The 15831-nt window shown below is 55.3% G+C and overlaps 1 protein-coding gene across 2 annotated transcripts in view; it reads left to right on the top strand.

The window, feature by feature from the left end:
• PDS5B (PDS5 cohesin associated factor B) overlaps positions 1–15831 on the top strand; it is a 111136-nt gene that overhangs the window by 59427 nt on the left and 35878 nt on the right. For both annotated transcript variants that reach the window (XM_075562758.1, XM_075562757.1), the window contains exons 12-19: positions 122–273; positions 847–960; positions 2552–2633; positions 5216–5264; positions 7766–7905; positions 9336–9451; positions 9660–9765; positions 12463–12623. In XM_075562758.1, the coding sequence (XP_075418873.1) occupies positions 122–273; positions 847–960; positions 2552–2633; positions 5216–5264; positions 7766–7905; positions 9336–9451; positions 9660–9765; positions 12463–12623 (920 nt within the window). The remainder of the gene's footprint in view (positions 1–121; positions 274–846; positions 961–2551; positions 2634–5215; positions 5265–7765; positions 7906–9335; positions 9452–9659; positions 9766–12462; positions 12624–15831) is intronic.

Genomic DNA, 15831 nt, shown 5'->3' with positions numbered 1-15831 from the left:
GATGGTTAGAAAGAGCGCACCAGCCTTCTTCATTTTAATTATTCAGGGGCACTGGGTGGGTTTTTTTCTCCAAAAGAGGGCAGTCATCTGAATCCATTGAGGATGTTTCTGTTCTTCTTAGTGGCGAGTGCGCAAAGAGGCCATGATGGGGCTGGCTCAGATCTATAAGAAGTACTCTCTGCAGTCGGCTGCGGGGAAGGATGCCGCAAAACAGATCTCCTGGATCAAGGACAAGCTGCTGCACATTTACTACCAGAACAGCATCGACGACCGGTAAGGCCTGGGCCTGACCTCCAGCCCGTGGCCGGGGGATCTCGCGCCTTTCCTGTAGGGGATCAGAGTGAGAGCGTGAAGAGCCCCGAGATCATGCTCTCATGGTCAGAGCTACACCACGAGAAACTGCGTCCTTGAGTTCTCAGTGTGGTCACTGCTTTCAGGAGTTGGACGGGGGCCAGCCTCCGGAGTGCGTGCAGGGAGATGGGCATTTTGAAGAGAGAGCCTTTCGTAGGAGTTGATGCTTGGAAATGCCTACTGCACTTTGTCCTTACCCCTTTGTGTCCAGATCAGGAACCCAGGCCCCGCGCAGAGGTGTTGGTAGGGTGTTTCCAGCCCACCCGGCAATGTCCTCGTCTGCCTTAGGAGAGAAGGTTCCCCTGGAGGCCTCAGCAGCCCCCAGAACAGCTGTTGGCGGGGCTTCAGAGAGTTGGCAGGGAAATTCCACCACCTCTTCATTCCCTTCCCCCAGAGGTCGTGAAGCGCCCTCGAATGTGTCTGCCATGTGGTTTGGGACCATGTGTGTGCGTCTGTGAGAGCACAGCGGCACGGTGACTGTGTGTTCTGTTGCAGGTTGCTCGTCGAGCGCATCTTTGCTCAGTACATGGTCCCCCACAATCTGGAGACGGCAGAGCGCATGAAGTGCTTGTATTACCTGTACGCTACGCTGGACTTGAACGCGGTCAAGTATGTCCGAGGGTCACGTCTTCCTTCTCCATCACCCGCCCAATGGGGGCACGTGGGAAATAAGCTGCTTGTGTTTGCGTGGGGAAGCCCCGTTCACGGGACTGTTGCTGCGGGCTGTGAAGCTAATGCCCCCTCCCGGCGACCCCATGTGACGGAGCAGAACTGCCCCTCAGGGTTTCCTGGGGACGATTGCCAGGTGTTTGCCCGCACAGTCGAGGGTGGGAGCCACAAGGCTCGTGATTGGAACCTAGGGCGCCTCAAGGAGGCCTTGCTCGGTGTTAGAGAGCAATGAGATCCTTGGCAGGTCCTTCCCAGCCATCTGCTGCCTGCGTCAAGCAAGAGAGCGAGCTGCTCAGCTCGGCCTTTTTGCGGATTTGATTTATTTTTTCCTTCCAGATTTTTATACCACTGGTTCTCAAATGTTGCCAGTGTCCTTGTCCACTCTTTGGTCTGCCCCCACATGCACCTTCTGATTCTGACCCGGAGGCCTGTGGGATAGGAGTTTCTGGGCTGCTCGGCCTCGTCCCAGAGCAGGGTTTGGCATGAGGGTTGGTACAAATATATTCTCAGGCGACATGTCGTCGCTGGTGGCTCTCAGGTGGGAATCATAGCTTTGGACCTAGAGGAGACATGGCCCGCCTAACGGAATCCCAACGAGGGCTCTGAAGCTGGGCTGTCTTAGAGCTGGCTTTGCTCAGGGTGAGCCGTGGTGATGCGGCCTGCCCAGTTAAGGCATGGGGTGTGAGATGATGTTCAGAGCAGCGTGCGGCTGGCTGGAATCTGAGACCCTGGACCCTCCCGTCTCTCGGCTTTCCTGTCCTCATGTTTCTGTCTTCTGCAAAATAGGGCCTCGAGGGCGGGAGGGCACGCCCCTGACACCTCCGCTCCAGCCTCGGGAGTGGTGGGGTGGCAACGTTGCTAGAGTGGGGCAGCGTTCTTTCGTTGTAACTGAGTCCGTGGGGCCCTCAGCTCCCAGAAGGAGCTTGCCAGGCAGTGTGCTCTCCCAGTCCTCCACACAGTGCCCTGCAGGCCGCAGAGCCGACTGACAGTGCCAAACCGCACTCGCTGCCAGCCTGCCAGTGCCGCCTGCCAGCCCAGTCGCCCTCCACTGACTCACCAGGGCTCCTCGACAGCCTGCCGCAGAGCCCTAGATCAGTCGAAAGCAGAGCCCAGGTCTGACCCAGCTCTTCTCCACGGCACGAGGAGATACGTTAACCCCTGCCCTCAGTCCCTTCTGACTTGCAGTGACCTCAGTGGACAGAACTGCCCGTAGAGTGGCCAGGGCTGTCATGACTACAGAAGCAGACGACCTCTTCTCTCCTGGGGCTGGTGGGTTAGAGCAACTGACCTCTTGGTTCACTATTGAGCACTTACCCACTGCACTACCAGGGCTCGCTCGTCCAGCAGCGCCTTGTTAATCCTGGCGCCCCTTTCCCTGCACGTGCCATTGCTTGCTCGGCTGGGCGAGTTCTCCCTCATCCCCGTCATCGCTTCTCCAGTGTGAGCTCTTCGTTTGCAGATGCCCTGCACCCGGAGTGCTGTAGAAGGGTGTCTGTTCTGTTCTTTACGTTTATCTGCGTGTGTTTTCCAGAGCGTTGAATGAAATGTGGAAGTGCCAGAATCTGCTCCGGCATCAAGTCAAAGACCTGCTTGACCTAATCAAGCAGCCCAAAGTAAGTTCTGCTTCCAGGAGGCGTCGCCGCGTCTGCTCGCTGTGGCGTGCAGTCCAACAGCGTATCTTTATTGACTGTGTCCTGCTGCCTGTCTGTGCCGGACAGCCAGCGAAACCTTTCAGCGACTGACGCCCTACCTGAGGAGTCAGAGTTGGCACTCCGCCTGGGACAGGTGGTGCCCACAGGAAAGAGCGTGTGCTTTCAGGGGCCCCGAATTGGGGGTCTCTGGCTTTTGTTTTCAATTTTAAGATGAAATAATAGCAATAGTAATTCAGCATTATCGAAAGCATAAGAAGTGAAATAAATGATGCTTTCACATCTTGCCACCCCAAGACGCTCCCATCATGAAAAATCCTGGGCTCGTAGAAAGTCTTCGCCCTCATGGTATTTTAATATTTGTACTTAAGCTGTTATGGTGAATATTCAGTGTAATGATCCCTCAGTGGTGCTTTTCATCCAGTGGCTGTGTTAGGTTTTGTCCTCGGGCATTGAGAAAGCAGGGTCGCGGTGCATATGACGTGCACACACATGTAAAGCACATCTAAGAAAGCCGTCTCTAGCACATGCTGCCCGTGATCATACGATCCAGGTCCCTACAACATACTGTGTCCTGGTTCCCATGGGCCCAGAAGTCCGTCAGATCGTGCCGGTTCGTGCTGGGTTGAGAGCGACCCTCACTCCTCCTGTAACAGTGCATTTCACGCCCCTCTGTGTGGTGGGCAGGGCATTGGGCTGCCACATGCGAAGTCAGCAGTTGGACCACCAGCCACTCCTTGAGAAAGAGGCCTTCTCTGTGGGCATCACCTTTCATGAAGAGTTCCAGTCTGGGAAGCCCACAGCAGTCGCTCTACTCCGTCCAGTATGGTCGCTGCGACCGGCATCCACTCCATGGCCGGGAGGAGTGCCTGATTGAAACGGACAGCCAAGTAGCGTTTCGGTGTTCAAGCCTCATGACCACCTCTCTGTTTCTATGAGAAATGTCCCCACTGTCCACATTCCAGTGAGTCCACGGTCCCTGTTTCTGCCCCGTGGGGGGAAGCTGGAAACCTCGGTGCCAATGAGAGCCTTTCCCCGTCTGTCTTAGTGCGTAAGTTGAGCGAGACGCCCCGTTTGTTGTGCCAGAGGCACACTTACTTTCCGGGAAATAAGGGGGAAAGGGCTGTTGATCAGTGGATGTGCAGGGCGGTCTCGGAGTGCCACAGTGAGGTGTGTGACTCCCGCGTGCTCATCGTGGTGAACTCCTGAGGAGTGAGATCTCATTAGCCAGACCTTGGCTTTTGGCCCGTCCAGTATCTGCTTACTGGATCTTCCTCTTACCCATTGATGGGTATAGCCGGGAGAAGAGTCGCATGACTTTCCTCCTGTGTCTGAAGTGGAAATCACAAAATGCATTCTCCGTGAGCTAGGAAGGGATGCTGAGGCCTTTCCTGCCTTGTGGCCTCTGCTTCTGCTCAGCCTGGCTGCCTGCCTGCCGATTGAATGGCCCACACTGGAGAGGGAATTCCCAGGAAACCGGGCAAGGGAAGATGGTGCCCTAAACTGGGATTCTCATGTGAGGCGAGATGAGGTGAAGCCCCACCCCAGGTGGTGCAGTCACTTAGGCAGCTTGGCTGCTGGTGGTGGAGACACCTCGGAAGAGAGGCCTGGCCCTCTGCTCCTGGTGAGTCAGCTGTGGAGGAGTCTGGAGCAGGTCAACTGTGACCTCAGGTGGCGTCCCCCCCACCCCCACCCCCACCCCGGGCAGTGTGTGGAGGGAATGGCTGCTGCCTGATGACTCTTCATTGACTCTACCAGGAATGGTGGTGGGAACCGTGGCGTGGAAGTTTCGACAAATAGCAGAAATCCCTAGCTGTTTGCACAAGTGACTAGTTCCTATAATTGTGCTTGGCTTGGCTCTCTTTCTTATACACAATTTTGCATGAGGATCAGCTTGAAACCTCACCCCCACCCCACAACCCCCCCAGGGAAGGACAAGGGTAGAAGTCTGGTGTGTGTCCAGACAGACCTATCCACATACCTGAAAGCACATTTCTGAGGCGTCATGGGCGTGCACAGTGGTTAGCCCTCGTCCATGAATGAAGGCAAGCCACAGCCTTGAGGACTCGCCGGAGTCTGTCTCAGCGACTGCTGAAGAGCACGGTCCCTCTGAGGTGACTCCTTCGCCTCATGTACACAGGCAGTGTCACTCACGCTGTCCGCAAGCATGGTGGTCGCACTGAACCCTGGCAAGGAGTCCCAGGCTCCCATCGTCAGGTTTTCACTGAGATTGGGATAGACCCCCCCCACCCCCACCCTAGTCCCCGATGTTTGTGGGTTTCTACAGGCAACCGGCCTTTCAACGCTGATGAAGCCAGCCTCCTGGTGCCCGTAGCCTGCTCGGCAGCTGAGGGAAGACAGGGAGGTCGGGCGGTGGCCTCATAAGCGCACGGAGGATGAGTGGGGCCTGTGCCGTGTAGGGGACACTTGGAGATCGTGACTCCATAGCTGTTGGAGTGGCATCGGCAGGTTGGGGGAGAGTGGTGGTGCAGCCTCTGACTCACAGGCCAGGGTTCTAATTGTGCCCTTTTTTGTGTGGTTTGCAGACGGATGCCAGCATCAAGGCCATATTCTCGAAGGTCATGGTTATTACCAGTAAGTCGCCCTGAACCGCCCTGGTGCCGGGAGGGGTGGAGAAAACCCCTCATGGGCCTGGGCCCTGGGAAGGAAAGACAGGTGTCTGGGACTCATCCCTGGCCCTTCCCCTCGCTCCTGGAAGTGGTGGCGATCGTAGACGGCAGAGTGCTTTTCCTCAGGACCAGGGCCTCGCAGCAGCAGCAAGAGCTGGGGAAGGGAAGCGTTTGGCAGACTTATTTCTGACGTTTAAATTGTTACAGTGACACCCGCGAGAGCCAAGGCTCAGGAGGTGGCACCTCCTTGCTCTTGAGGGTCAGGAGGTCCCCGCGTGCCGTTGCACTGTGGAGGGCCATAGCAGCAGGTGGGTGGGGGCTGCATGACAAGAAGGCCAGTGTGAGCTTCAAGCCCACCAGCTGCTCGGGGGAAGGTGAGGCTGTCGTCCCCTTGAGATGTCCAGCCCAGGAAGCCCTGTGGGGCAGTGCTGGGCTCGGCTTTGTAGGGCTGCTGAGTCAGAATTGACTGGAAGGCGGTGTGGGGTTGGTCTCCCCACCTCTCTGTCGGCGCCTGGGTGCTCCTTCTGAGACAAGTTTCTGCCTCACGTGGGCTGTGGAAAAGCAGCCTGCGGCTTGAAGATTAGCTGACCACATGTACGTTTCACTTAGCACCAAGTGGCTGATCTGCCTAGTCACTACAAGATGGGTTCTTTGAAAAGCACGCAAACTCTAATTACAAATGCAGGCTTACTGGGGGGCTTCTTGCTCAGTAACTGGGCGGGGTTCTTTACCCGGGGCTGCAGCGGGCATGCTGGTTCCTCCTCCCACCACCGCAGAGGCCCCTGTGGCTGGAGAGGAGAGTGGGCGGAGGTGACCAGGCTGCGAGGAGGAGGGCCCCAGAATATGCGACAGTAATGCCAAATCTGGGTGGGAGCTAGTACCCCTCGGGGTTGGGTCCCACACAGAGTGGCAGGAGGGTCAGTGCCAGTAAGGGTTTTCCAGGAGGAGTTTGGTGGCATGGGCACTGCGATTGGAGAGCAACCCACTAAAGCTGGGACTACTTCTGTTCTTAACACGTGGGGGTACAGCCCACAAGCGGCAAGAGCTTTGGCTTAGTCTGAAGACCAAATAGATGGTTAGTCCTGGTCAGAGGCAGGGGTAGGTCAGCACCAGCGGGTTCCAGTCCTTTGTGTGAGATTCTGTGGTTCCAACTCCCAGGACAACTGAACAGAGGGAAACCCTGCCTGGCCCTGTGGCACCCTTGCAGTCAGCGTGGTGCCAGAGCCTGTGCCGCAGTCGCCGTGGGCGTCTGTTACGTGGAGGGCCTTCCTCTTTCTCACTTGGCTAGAAAGCTACACACCAGTGATGCTGTGCCCTGGCTGTGTCTCCTGACTGCCTTCTCTGAGGTTTGCCAGTGGACATTGTCCCCGCGGGAGACGGGGCCCTGTGAGAGAGCAGGCCCTGGGCTCTGTCGGCTTTTTGGTGCCTCTGTGCCCCCTTATCGTCTCTTCTTTGTTTTCCATTGCTCCTTAAATGGTAGGCCTGATGCTGGCCTGTAGTACAGGGGCTTTTCCCGAGCACAGCGACACCCCAGTGGGTGGCTAATGGCGCTCACAACGCGGGTTGTGCAGAGCCCCACAATGACACACCCTGACCTTGGATGCTCCCCGACTGAACACATGGTTTCTCTTCTGTAAGCAGCAGAGCCAGGTTCCTCTCTTGACAGTAGATACATTGTCATAGAAACGTGCCAAGCCCATGCAGCCAAATCTTCAGGAGGCTGCTCGCACCCGCCGGGCCTCAGACTAGGCACGCAGGCTGGTGTGCCACTCTCGGGAGTGGGGTCACTGCACCCTGGTCTTCAAATGCACTTGTGTCTCTGCTGCTCGCATGACAGGTCCGACTCTGGACAACAGAAAGGTTGGCGTCACTTGGGCAGGTGTTGTGTCAGCGCTCAGGAGTGGTTTGCGGTGTGCCACATTAGCAGGCCAGTGTCGAGACCATCTTTGAGCCTGCAGACACTGATCCAGCTGTTCTTATGTGGCCATGAGGTGCCTGGTGACAATGTGGCTTAGGCGTCCAGCTGCTTCCCCAAGGCTGACAGTGGGAACCCGCTGGCCACTCAGGAGAAAGATGAGGCTGTCTTCCTGGGAGTGAACTTGACGGCAGTCAGTTTGTTGGTGTTCACACCCAGCAGTGGCACCGGGAGACGCTGCCCAGGGGATGTTTCTAAAGGCCTGAACCACGGACGCAGCTGTGCCTGGGCGAGCAGGAAGCTCAGGCTGCTGTGTGAGGAGTGAATGCTGCCCTCACGCCGTCTGAGAGGGACGGAGAAACAGGCCATTTCCTAGTTCCCCTGCGTGCATTCCTTTAAAGGGGTTCACAGTCTGTGTCCTTGACCATGTGTGGCAGTGTTAAAGGAGATTGAACATGGAAGGAAGGGGCACAGCGCAGCCGAGTGGGCAAGGTGTGCCTTTCCTCCTCCGGAGAAGCCTTCCTAACAATGCGCTTCCACTGCATTTGCAGGGAATTTACCAGACCCCGGCAAGGCTCAGGATTTCATGAAGAAATTCACCCAGGTCTTAGAAGATGACGAGAAGATAAGGAAGCAGCTGGAGGTTCTGGTCAGCCCCACGTGCTCCTGCAAGCAGGCCGAAGGCTGTGTGGTAAGGAGAGGGCGTCCTTAGAAAGTTAGCCCCACCAGCATGCAAATCAACGACCAGCCCGCAGGGAGTGCTGCTGCCTGCCGTCCCAGAGCACGGGCTGCTGTACACTCGGCGCTGCAGCGCACCGACGGTGTACCAGCTCTTCACTGACGGTGTGGCACTCAGAGAGCCTCACCGCCTACTGGTGAGGGTGCACAGAGCCCTCCTGAGCTGACAGCCCGGGGCTGCAGGTGAATGCTTGCTCTGCTCGCTGCTGCCTCGAGAGTGAGCGCTGGGGTGACTGTCCGAGAGCTGAGCACGGGTGCGCTCTGCAGATGGCCGCCCCGCTTCTAGGAGAAGTCCCCAGAAGGGCAGGAGTGTGCATTAAAGGCCAACTGCCAGCTGCCCTCCCCGGCTGACCTGGGGTGGTAGCAGCATAACACTGGCAGTGTGCTTCACTGCAGATGGACAGCTGGTCCTGCGGGTTGTTGGTGTGCCAGCCCACCCAGAGGTGCCTCGGAGGCCACCCTGGTGGTCTATTCCCTGCCCTCAGGGCACTGGCAGAAGATTGGTCTGCTAACCTCCAGATCTGTGGTTCAAAGGCACCAGCCGCTCTGAGGGAGAATGACAAGACGGCTGCTGCAAAGATTGACAGCTGTGGACACCCTGTGCTCTGCACCCTGGGGCCACCACCAGCCAGTGTCCTCTTGTTGGCAGCCAGTAGCACCATCCATGTGGCTGGCCCGAGTCTCTGTCTCTCGGGAGGGGTCAGCTGACGGCTGCGATGGCTCCTGCCCCTATGGTCCATTGGCCATTTACTTGCCTTCCGTGAGACAGGAGTGTCAGCAGCACACTGCTAGCTCCCAAGGCCGGGCCTGGGACTTTCACTGTGTGTGGCGGGCGCCCCGTGACCTCAACTCCACTCTAGGTCACAGATGTCGTGTTCCCTGTTTGTGCTTGCTGGTGTTACTGTGTCCATTACCAGACGTAGACGGGGGCTGATGGCCAGCTGCAGTGTTTCCGTGGCCTGTCAGTGGAAGCGTGTGCTCTTCCCAGTGTGTCTGGATCTCTTACCCAGAGAGCCTCCCAGGTGCTCACAAAGTGTCTCATGGCCTCTCCGGGGGGTGTGTCCATCAGAGATGGCTGGCTATCTCCTTGGGGACAGCTTGGTGTCCGTCAGGTGTGTGGTGGGGACCGAGCTTTGTCTGGCCAGCTGGGGTTTGCGGCATAGGGCGGGGCGGTCTCTCCTCATTCCTGGAAATGCCCCTTCCCTCTATTCGGGATTTCTACTCCAGTCTTTTTCTGGGTTTGGTCAGTCCCTGTGGGTTTGCTGCTTCAGGCACTAGTGCGGCAGCATGGTTTTAATCATGGTAGATTCTTCTTGCACCTTTCGAGGTGGGCAACTTGTTCAACATTGTTTTGTAACCATGTTCTACATGTCTGTGTTACAGCGTGAAATAACCAAGAAGTTGGGCAATCCCAAGCAGCCGACAAACCCCTTCCTGGAGATGATCAAGTTCCTGCTGGAGAGGATCGCGCCGGTGCACATAGACACGGAGTCCATCAGGTGCGTGCACAGGTGCCTGCCTCAGACACGGCACGCACCAGCTGTGTCCCGCGCACTTCGTGTTCCTGGTGGGCTTTCAGTCACTAGAGACGGTCAGGCTCAGCGTGCCCCGGTTTTGCAGCAGCCCCCGTGACTCAGCCTCTGGCGTGTGTGAGGGTGTCCCTTGTGGGTTTGCTGACGAGAAGTGCCCACTGTCCTTGTCCTGCAGTGCCCTCATCAAGCAAGTCAACAGATCCATAGACGGCACCGCCGACGACGAGGATGAGGGGGTGCCCACTGACCAGGCCATCCGGGCGGGGCTGGAGCTGCTCAAGGTCAGTGCCCGCCCCACCAGCGCCATGCAGCACTGACTGGTCCGTGCTCGGGGCTCGTTTCGCTATTGTGTTCGGGGACATAGAAATGGTGCCTTTCCTGTAAAGGGTGAACTTCAAGTTTGAGATTGTGTAGTCTTCAGTTACGACATTAAAACAGCGGCATCCAAGTGGAAGATGGGCGAAGACCATGTGAGCTGATCCCGAAAACTCCCTTTTTATGTTTAATGTCATTGGATAAAAACTATGCTTCCTTTTAAACATTTTTGATGGGTTGGATTTTTATTGTTGTTCAGTCTATCTTTTACTACTTAGAGAAGTCCTAGGAAATTGAAAAATAAAGGGAAGGACGCATATCCCTGCTTACATAAGCAGTGTTCCCTTGGAATCTTTTCAGAGGACACATGTCTAAATCGCTGAGCACACACAGAACATAGCATTCCTGGTGTCCAGTCCTGGTGGGACTGACCGTGCTTTCTGGTGGCGTGCGTGGGGTTGATGTGAGTCAGAACTGACCCGGCAGTGCTGAGCAGCAGCAGCTGAGCCCATTCTCAGCATTTTCCTAAGAGTGCCGTACGTGAGGACTGTCACTCCCCAGCTCTGTGTACCGTTGGGCAGTGAACGGCTCCTGCTGCCTTTCCTGCCGTCGGCATGTGTTAGACCAGGCTGAGTAGAGGAGCAAATCCAGACACGCCCGCGTGTGGGGGAGAGCTTTATACCACAGTATCGTTGTCTAGTCCTTCAGTCAGACATTAGCCCATGGGTCCCATACTAGTCCCTAAATCCCTCTTCAGACTCATGCAGCACATGCAAAGATAAAAAAGGCAGCAGGACCACAGGCAAGCGGTGCAAAGTTGTGTGGATCCGGTGGCTGTGGAAAAGCCTCCGGGGCTCTGGAAGGTCTCAGTGTGATGCCACATGGCTTCTCAATAAGGGTTTTGAAAGCAGAGAGAGACAGACCAACTGACTGACCAACCGAGACTGGCTTCGGAGAGCCATTCATCTCAGTTGTCCTTCAGTCAGGCTGTGACCTGATTGCCAGGCTAAACACCAGCCCCTTCACTCTTAAAAATCCTCACATTGGAAATGAGATGACATATATACTCGTGTATAAGCCGAGTTTTTCAGCACATTTTTATTGCAGTTTTTGTGGTTAAATTAGGTGCCTCAGCTGATATTCGGGTCAACTTGTACTGGAGTATAGACAGTGTTTAACTACTACAGGAGGCTAGGGGCAGGGGGTGAGTGGGGGCAGGCTGGACACTATGGACAGGATGCAGTCATGCGCTCTTGTAGCGCACGCCTGGCTGGCGTGGAGGGTGGGGCACACCAGATAGTAATGGCCACACACAGGACCTTGTGCTTTGTCCTGGTCAAACACCATACCTTTAATGGGAGCGCCTGTTCTCTCAGTCTCGGTCTTTAAGGATTCGGCTGAACTTTTTAATAGCTGTAACATAGAAACTGTGTTTTGCTTTAATTGCTCTGCTATTACTTTTGGTTGTTTGGGAGCAGGGGGAAGGGTTCTTTTTGATGCACAGATGTTAACATTTTATTTGGGCCAAATTCAATCCTGGTTGCCTCTGGGATTTTGTAGGATGTGTTTGATGTGTAGGCAGAATGTAGCACATGCTGTTAAGGGCATGCTACGAAGTACAGCAAGAAAGCCACACTGGTGACAGTGCCAAAGAATATGAACCCCTGAAAAAGGACAGAATCCCGCCAGCCCTGTCCAAGTCCTGTGGGTGGGTCCCTCCACCCCCATCTTCTGGCCTCCCGGCGCTGGGGTGGGGGGCACTGTGTTGGAACGAACTGTTGGTTTACAGTTCAGTGTCCACGTGTATCTGCCTGCGTGTTTCTCTGGCTGTACATCTCCATAACGCCCGACATTATGCATCTAACAGGTGCTCGCGTCGCCGGTTTATGGATTCTGTAAATAGGGCCTTAGCGTGTCTGTGTGTTTGTGCCATTTGCCCTTTTACTGCCTACATTTGGTCAATGCTGACCACATTTAAAGTCTTCTCAAAGAATTGTCATCTGAAACAATGACCTCTCTGAAATTTTATTTTGGGAGCGAGGATGTAATTGATTTTCTCTAGGTGACTAACCACTTTTCTTTAGAGTATTTTATTTTAAAATTCCATTAGTTCGGTTGCCCCATTATAACTGAATAGAGTTTATATTGTCTTACTTCATACACATGCTAGGATCCATTTAATGGTTGACTTTTTTGGGGTATGATTTTTCCAGGTGTTTACCAAGCTGATTTGTTTACTGTAACTTTGTAGTCTCCTTTACTGCCTGCTGTGTGTTTACCCCCTACTCTTGAATGCTCCATAAAAATGTTCTTAGCTGGTTCATGTAGAAGCATCAGGACGTTTTATTAACTTCGCTCTCCTTGTCCCTTTCCCCAACTCTCCATCAGCACCCTCCAAAAAGAAAACACCCCAAACCGAAACAAGACCCCAGTGGCTTTGCTCAGAATCCCTCCCCTTAGGCTGTCCTTTCATTTCCGACTGTGGAGTCGCTGCCTCCAGTGCGTGTGTGAGCCTGGCGGAGCATGCCCTGTTGGTTCCCACTCAGTGTGGCCCGCAGGAGACGGTTCCTCCCTGGGCTCTTGGTTCTGCGGTGGAGCATCAGTGCAGATGAGCCGGTCCCAGCCTTGTGTGTGTGTGTGTCCGTGTGCTCTCTCACGCGCAGGTCCTCTCATTCACACACCCCATCTCCTTCCACTCGGCGGAAACTTTTGAGTCCCTCCTAGCCTGTCTGAAGATGGATGACGAGAAGGTCGCGGAAGCTGCCCTGCAGATTTTCAAGAACACAGGGAGCAGGATTGAGGAGGACTTCCCGCACATCCGATCGTGAGTCGGCTACGGTCCTCCCTGCTGGAGGGGCTCCTGCTTTGCATCCCTGTCCTCAGGGGCGTCCTTCAGATGTAGATGGACACTGAAGCGCCCAGCAATCCTGGGCCTGTGCTGTGTGGACGGGGCTCCTGGGACTCGGCGTTCTGGGCTGTAGGTTGTGCTTAGATTCAGAGATGGTACCTCGGGTTGTGCCTCAGAGTAAAGCATGTGGGTTGGGATGGGGGTGAGGCAGCAGGCTGGCCCTTCTCCTCTGGCTGGAGACTCGGACTGTCACGCTTTCCTCGCACCCACTCAGGGTTCCTCTCTGCTGTGGAGACCCGGCCTTGGGGGGCCTTAGCCTGAGTGCTCACTGCCTAGGAGCCCCCCCCCCCCCCCAAGACCACAGGTCAGGTCTGTGTCCTCGTCAGGGCGTCAGGGAAGGCCTGCCCACTATGGTGATGAGAGGCCACAGGGTGGGTGAGGCAGCGCTGGATGGCGGGGCTGCTGGCCAGCTCCATGTTTGGGAGCCGCTCCAAGTAGAAGAGGGCTCTCTGGGCCTTTTCCTCAGCGAGCCTGCTCTCCTGCACAGCCCACTGCTGAATGGGGCAGAGGCAGGATCTCAGAGTGAGGAACCTTAACTGCTCGGAGGGGATTCTTCATGTTTAAGTGAACCCAGATTGGGGCTTTCTGTGTGGGGGTGCGTGTTTCTACTTAAGAGGAGGCTTCATAAAGTGTGTGGGGAAATTTGTTCTCTGTGTTGTTTGAACCTGAGTTGTGAGTGAGGTGGAGGTTGAGAGTTGGTCCTGTCTGCGTTTACCGGTTCACCCACATTTTCTTTCGACGCGCTTCTGCTGTCCCCTCCGCACACCCATTCTCACCTGGTTCCTGTTCCTGTGGTCAAAGCCTATCCTTTGGATTTCGGACGGCTGGTGATTGTAATGTGGAACCCGGTCTCTGTCCGACTGGTGAGCTTAGTCTTTGGTGTGACTTCCTTCCCCTGGGATCCCCTGCAGAGCAGTTGGTAGTGGTACCTGGGCACCATCAAGCTCTTCCTGTCTCAGAGTTGTGAGGACGGTGCTTGTCCGCACTGAGCCCTGTGTGTCCCTACTTGGGAACATGCGCCAGGAGCCATTGGAAGGACAGTGCTCTGAACTCAGGCAGAGTAGAGCCACTGTGTGGGGCCTGGGAGACAAGGAAAGAGCACCCCTTCCTCGCTCCTGGCCACTGGTGTGTCTGCTTGCTCTGGTCTGGCCCTCCTCAGTGTCAGTCTTGGGCTCCAAGGCCCAAGGCTGCAGGGTTGTTGTCCATAGTGTTCCATCTGATCCCGTGGGTATCTGTGCCCATCCTCCTTGCCGGAAGTCCTCTGCTGTCTCCTACAGCCGGTTTCCCACCCACTCTTGGAAGCTCCTTGTCTGACTGTACAGTTCACAAACAATCCACTGGCTGTAATAAACTCACCCAAACTTGCTCACAGTCAGGGTCCCTGTCAGAGGCCTGGTCCTTGCGCTCACAACAGGCTCTACTGGACTTGTTCGTTCCTTTCCATCTGGGCTGCCTTTCCTGGTGGTCTCGCCAGGGTGAGAGCCACCACAGGGTCAGCTTGTGGGAGGAGGACGGGAGCGAGGTGATGGGGGTCCTTGGGATTCCTCCTGGCCAGGGGAACGTGCAGCTGCCGCAGCGCAGACCAACAGAGCCGCCTCCATGCCTCCTCTGAGGGAGTCCCTGTGGTGCCACACACCTTGTTCCATGCGGCTGTGCTGTGCTGCAAACTCTGACCCTGGGAGAGGATTTTGAGAGACGCTGATGAATAAAGTGGACATTTATGAAATTGTCTTCCCCAGAAGAAGTCACCCAAAATGAGGTTGTCCCTCGTCAAGATGGGTGCCTGTGTAATAATTGTGAGGGCGCAGGTCCCGGCGGGGTTCTGTCCTGCTGGATGTGGGCTGCTCTGCGCTGAAATGACTGGCAGAAGTCACCCAAAGGAAGAATGCGTAGAGTGGAAAAAGAGCTCGTGCATTGGTCATTGGTGTGCTGCACGCTGGGCTCCAACTACAAGGCCGGTGGTTCAAACCCATGTGCTGATACAAGGGGAAAAGATGAGGCTGTGCTCCTGAAAAGATGGCCGGCCTCAGAATCGTAGGGGGGTTCTGGCCTGCCCTTTAGGGTCACTATGAGTTGAAAAACACTTGGTAGCAGTGTTTGGTTTTTCAGTTTCAAACTGGATTTAATGGATGCCAGATGTAATACCAATCAGATTGAAGTGGACATTTGAACCGCTCACCTTGTGGTTAGCCTCACACTTAATATGAAACCTCTAAACTCAAACCAAACTCACTGCTGTTGAGTCCCATGAGCCTCTGAGAAGGAGTGGAGCTGCCCGGTGGGTTTCTGAGACTGAATCTTTATCAGAGTCGACAGCCTCATCGTTCCCCCAGGGAGCGACTGGTGGTTTCCCACTGCAGACCTTGAGGTTAGCATCGCAGTGCATAAGCCATTAGGCCCCCAGGGCTCCTCGTCGAACTATTTCACATGCACAAGAAACGAGGAGTTTGAATCCTGTATAGTCATCCAGAGTATTGGAGTTGGGTGGGGGCCCCTGTTCAATTGATTCTTGTGCGTTTGGGGGTGGGGGAAGCGAAGGAGGACTGAGCCTCCTAGGGGCTGGCAGCTGATCTGCCTCTGAGCTGGCTCCTGAGGTGGCTCTGGTAGGTTAGAAAGCAGCTGGCAGTCTTTAGCACTGGACGTCCCCCCACAAACCCAGAACTTAAGATCAAGCGTAATATCGATGCAGAAACCATAAGGAAGATCTTTGCAAAAAGTAGCTTCATTAAGTGTAAAGCAAGAACATATCATGGCCAAACACGACTAATTCCAGGAAGTTGGATTGATATTCCGGAACCTGATACTTTGTTATAATCCATTATTACAAAACAAAATCCAACCCGCCAGGTGCTGTGGGGTCAGTTCCCTTTCCTGTTCCTGTAGCGCTATGCAGGGTTCCAGGGGCTGGTCTTTCACAGTGTTGGTTTGGCAGGCCTGCCTTCTAAGGTACCTTGAGGGGCGGGCAGGGAGGTTTAAACCAGAGTGCGAACTCTCCAGCCACTGGCTCACACCCAGAGCCCTCTCAGGGAAACCGGCGGGGCGTGGTGGTTCTACTCTGGGCTGCTACCATAAGGTCAGCAGTTTGAAACCACCAGCCTCTCTGTGGGAGAAAGATGATACTTCC

The sequence above is a fragment of the Tenrec ecaudatus genome, chromosome 11 (genome assembly GCF_050624435.1).
Source record: "Tenrec ecaudatus isolate mTenEca1 chromosome 11, mTenEca1.hap1, whole genome shotgun sequence".
In the NCBI taxonomy this organism is placed as follows: domain Eukaryota; kingdom Metazoa; phylum Chordata; class Mammalia; order Afrosoricida; family Tenrecidae; genus Tenrec; species Tenrec ecaudatus.
The sequence above is the reverse complement of the archived record's forward strand: the minus strand, read 5'-3'. Positions and strand labels throughout refer to the sequence as shown.